The sequence below is a fragment of the Triticum dicoccoides genome, chromosome 6B (genome assembly GCF_002162155.2).
Source record: "Triticum dicoccoides isolate Atlit2015 ecotype Zavitan chromosome 6B, WEW_v2.0, whole genome shotgun sequence".
NCBI lineage: Eukaryota > Viridiplantae > Streptophyta > Magnoliopsida > Poales > Poaceae > Triticum > Triticum dicoccoides.
The window spans coordinates 565,694,388-565,698,042 of record NC_041391.1 but is presented as its reverse complement, the minus strand read 5'-3'; the positions used below and the strand labels follow the sequence as shown (position 1 = coordinate 565,698,042).

Genomic DNA, 3,655 nt, shown 5'->3' with positions numbered 1-3,655 from the left:
CATATCATAGGACTTATTTTTATTTATTATTTTTTTGTGGGTATCCATTGGATTATCCATGGATGCAATTTCATATCCATACCCTACCCATATGTTTTGCGGGCATGGATACCCATTACCCATGAATACAAAACCTCTTCATGTCTTGCCCATGCCCATTATATTCGGATAGGGTACCCGCGGGTATCCGTGCCCATGGGCAAAACCTAGTTTCGGCCCAGGAGCGAGCGAGCACAACGGATCCGTTGCTCACCTGCAGACGCCGTGCACGCCCACCTCGTTCCCGTCGCCGGCGCCGGACGTCCGGTACACCAACCCAACCCAAACCCATCCCATCCCAATTTTAAAGCGCGCACAAAAGGTGGGGGAGAAAAACAAAACAAAACAAAAGCCAGGCGCGGGGCAGCGCAGCGAGTGGACGAAAGCAAACAGGGCAAAGAGAGGGAGAGCGAGCGAGCAGCACCGGCAGCGCAAACGTCCCCACCCCACCCCCACCGCACCCTGCCTTTGTGGCGCTGCCACCAATGGCGAATAATTCGCTCTCCCACCACCTCCTCCTCCCGCTCGCCGGCGACGACGACCCCGCCGCCTCCTCCTCCTCCGCCTCCGCCCTCACCTTCCCCTCCTTCTGGCCGCCCTTCCCCTCCCTCCTCCCCGACTCCGACTCCGACGCGCCCTTCTTCCCTCCCCGCCGCATGGACCGCTGCGTCGCCGCCCGGCAGGAGACCGCCGCGGCGTTCCTCGGCCTCGACTTCCACGACGAGGACTACGGCGCCGACTGGGCGGCGCTGGACGAGCCCGGCCTGCCGCTCTGCTGGGACTGCCTGCAGCTGGAGGAGCACGACGCCCACCAGCGCTGGGACCTCACGCTGAGCGACGCCGACGAGTGGGAGCAGGTCGCCGCCCGGGGCCACGAGGAGGCCGAGCCCCCCGCGGCGCGGAGCCTCGAGTGGGAGGTGCTCGTCGCCGCTAACAGGCTAGGCAGCCTCATCATCGACGAGGACGTCGACGACACCGGCGTCGGCGTCGGCGGCATCGAGACGTACTTCCTCGACGGCGGCGCCGACGACGAGGACGACATGCTGTTCGGGCAGCTGGCCGCGGAGGCGGAGCACGAGCCCCCGGCCAAGGGCGGGCGCGCGGCGGCGAAGGCCGCCGTGGAGGGCCTCCCGACGGTGGTGGTCGCGGTCCGGGGCGGCGCGCAGTGCGCGGTGTGCAAGGACGGCATCGAGGACGGGGAGGGGGCCCGGAGGCTGCCGTGCGCGCACCTCTACCACGACGCCTGCATCCTGCCGTGGCTCGCCATCCGCAACACCTGCCCGCTGTGCCGCCACGAGCTGCCCACCGACGACCTCGAGTACGAGAAGTGGAGGGCCAGGCGGGCCGCCGGCGATGCCAATGCCAACGGCGACAGGTACGGCATCGCCGCCGGTCATCGTGCTGAATGATGACTAAAGAGATCAGTAATTTGCTTCATGGATTAGGCATTGTGGTGCCAGTACATTTGCGGTAGCTCGGTCTGTTGCAGAAATTCTTTTTGATCATGAAGGGAAGCGGGATGAAATCGATATGAATTGGCGGGTTAATTTTTTTTTTCATACAGAATGATACGAATAAGGTTCATTTTGAATTCGAATAATGGTGTATGTAGATGCAATCAACCAATCCGATGAGACTGTTCTTTTCCAATGGAATGCAAAGAGAAGGAATAAGAATCACTGACGAGCCCTCCACTCTGTCGCTGAACGATATCTGTATCTAGCGGCCTAGCCACCCAAAATTCAGCAAAGTTCTTCCAGCAATTACAGATCATCTTGGAAGGAGAAACAATCCAAACTGGACAATTCTTCCAGCAAAGTTCCATTAGAGAAACTCGTTTCTGACGAGACAGGGCAGGTTTATGCACTCTGCTGGCACTGGACCATCCTGAATCTGAAGTGAAACGAAATGAGAAAATCCCAAACAAAGTGGGGGCAAAATACTCAAACACATACTGCCAACTAAACTCGTGTGTTTCTTGCTCTGCACGAGGCGTGGCGCTTGAGATAGTGCCACCCGAGTGTTGACCCTGCCAGGAGAAAGTCAGCGGGACGTTTCTGCCGTTCCAAGATAGAGTAGGCCCTTGTTGCCCCGCCGCTTTGCGTATGGAAGTAGCGTCGCCGTTCGCACGTATGCGTCGCGACGTGAAGGAGAGGAGAGGAGAGGAGGAGTACGTAGCGGAGATGCGCGGCGCCTCAGCAAACGTGTTGTGCAAAGGCGGCCACCACGCCGGCGTGCCTCGTCAATGCCAATTGCCGCATGTGCTTGCTTGTTTTCCGCACGTAGTAGTAGCTAGGGGTGGGCACTTTTGAACCGAAAACCGAAAAACCGAACCGAACCGAACCATATTAACCGATTTATCTATTAATTCGGTGATTCGATTTTTTGTTCGGTGGGAAATTTTAAGGTTGTTCGGTGTTTGGTTTTTGTTCGGTTTCCAGTGTCCAAAAACCGAATACACCGAAAAAACCGATATGTACGATACCCCATGCAATACCTTGTTTTCGAAAGTGCAGCGGGGGCGCGTCCTCTGGCAAATACTTGTTGGTTGTGGCAGACGTCAGGCCAGCCGCTAGATGAGTTTCTAATCTCACAATTTAACTAGTACTCGTAGGAGTATGTATACATGCCCGGCGCTTGGTTATGGAAGTAACTAGCAATTAGTGTATCAATTAGTGCATGAGTTGCTTAGTTTACACGCATCACACATATTCTTCGGTACATAATACATGTAACGCCCCATGTGATTTTACACTTAGTTATGTTCACTAGTTTGCTTGACCGAATAAAGCACGGACTGATGTTAAGGTTGCTAGCTCTTGTGATATATACTGATGAGTGCATGTAAATTTTGGTTTTTCGGTTAACCAAATAAACCGAACCGATATATTATGGTTAATATGGTTCGGTTTCTAAATATTGTATGATTAATTCGGTTTCCATTTCTACAAAACCAAAATTATAAAACATCGAATAAACCGAACCGTATTAACCATATAAACCGAATGCCCAGCCCTAGTAGTAGCAGTAGCTTGGAAGCACGGCGTGCTCGCTCGAAAAAGGAGTGGCCCGGTGCAAGGAATGGAATCGATCCCTCCTCCCGCGGAAGGAACCAATGCATCTGTTCTATTCGATCGGCAGCCTTTGCTTTTTTTTAATACAAACGCGTAGCCCTCATTTATACGCGCATACGCTCACCCTATATGAACGCACGCACGCACACTCTATCCTTATGTGCATCTCCGAAAGACTGAGTTGGCATATCATCTTGAGATTTTACGAGGTCACCGTAGATGTCTCGTAGTCGACGGGAACATCTCCTCCCACTAAACACGCATCGCCAGAAATCCTAAAATAAATGCAGGATAAATGCGACCATCAAGACTTGTACCTGATGATAGCAATGTCCACCTAACCATTCAATCGCATGTTGGTTCGCCTTGTCTCGCACCTTTGAACCGTGATTTCTAGAGGAGCTAGCATGGTTCCTTTGTTGATGTAGAGCGCACATGAATGTGATGCATACAACGGGGTTGCGACCGTGCATTACTATGCCAGTGCATCAAACCTTTTTCCTGGCTTGTCGCATGTGTTTGTTGGTTCTAAAATGAAAGAA

General features: G+C 53.5%; 1 protein-coding gene across 1 annotated transcript; it reads left to right on the top strand.

Annotated features, from left to right (window-relative positions):
• Positions 1-391: 391 nt before the first annotated feature.
• Positions 392-1,718, top strand: LOC119320006 (E3 ubiquitin-protein ligase CIP8-like). The gene has a single exon (XM_037594151.1). The coding sequence runs from the start codon at positions 525-527 to the stop codon at positions 1,446-1,448; it is 924 nt and encodes a 307-aa protein (XP_037450048.1). The 5' UTR covers positions 392-524; the 3' UTR covers positions 1,449-1,718.
• Positions 1,719-3,655: the final 1,937 nt, after the last annotated feature.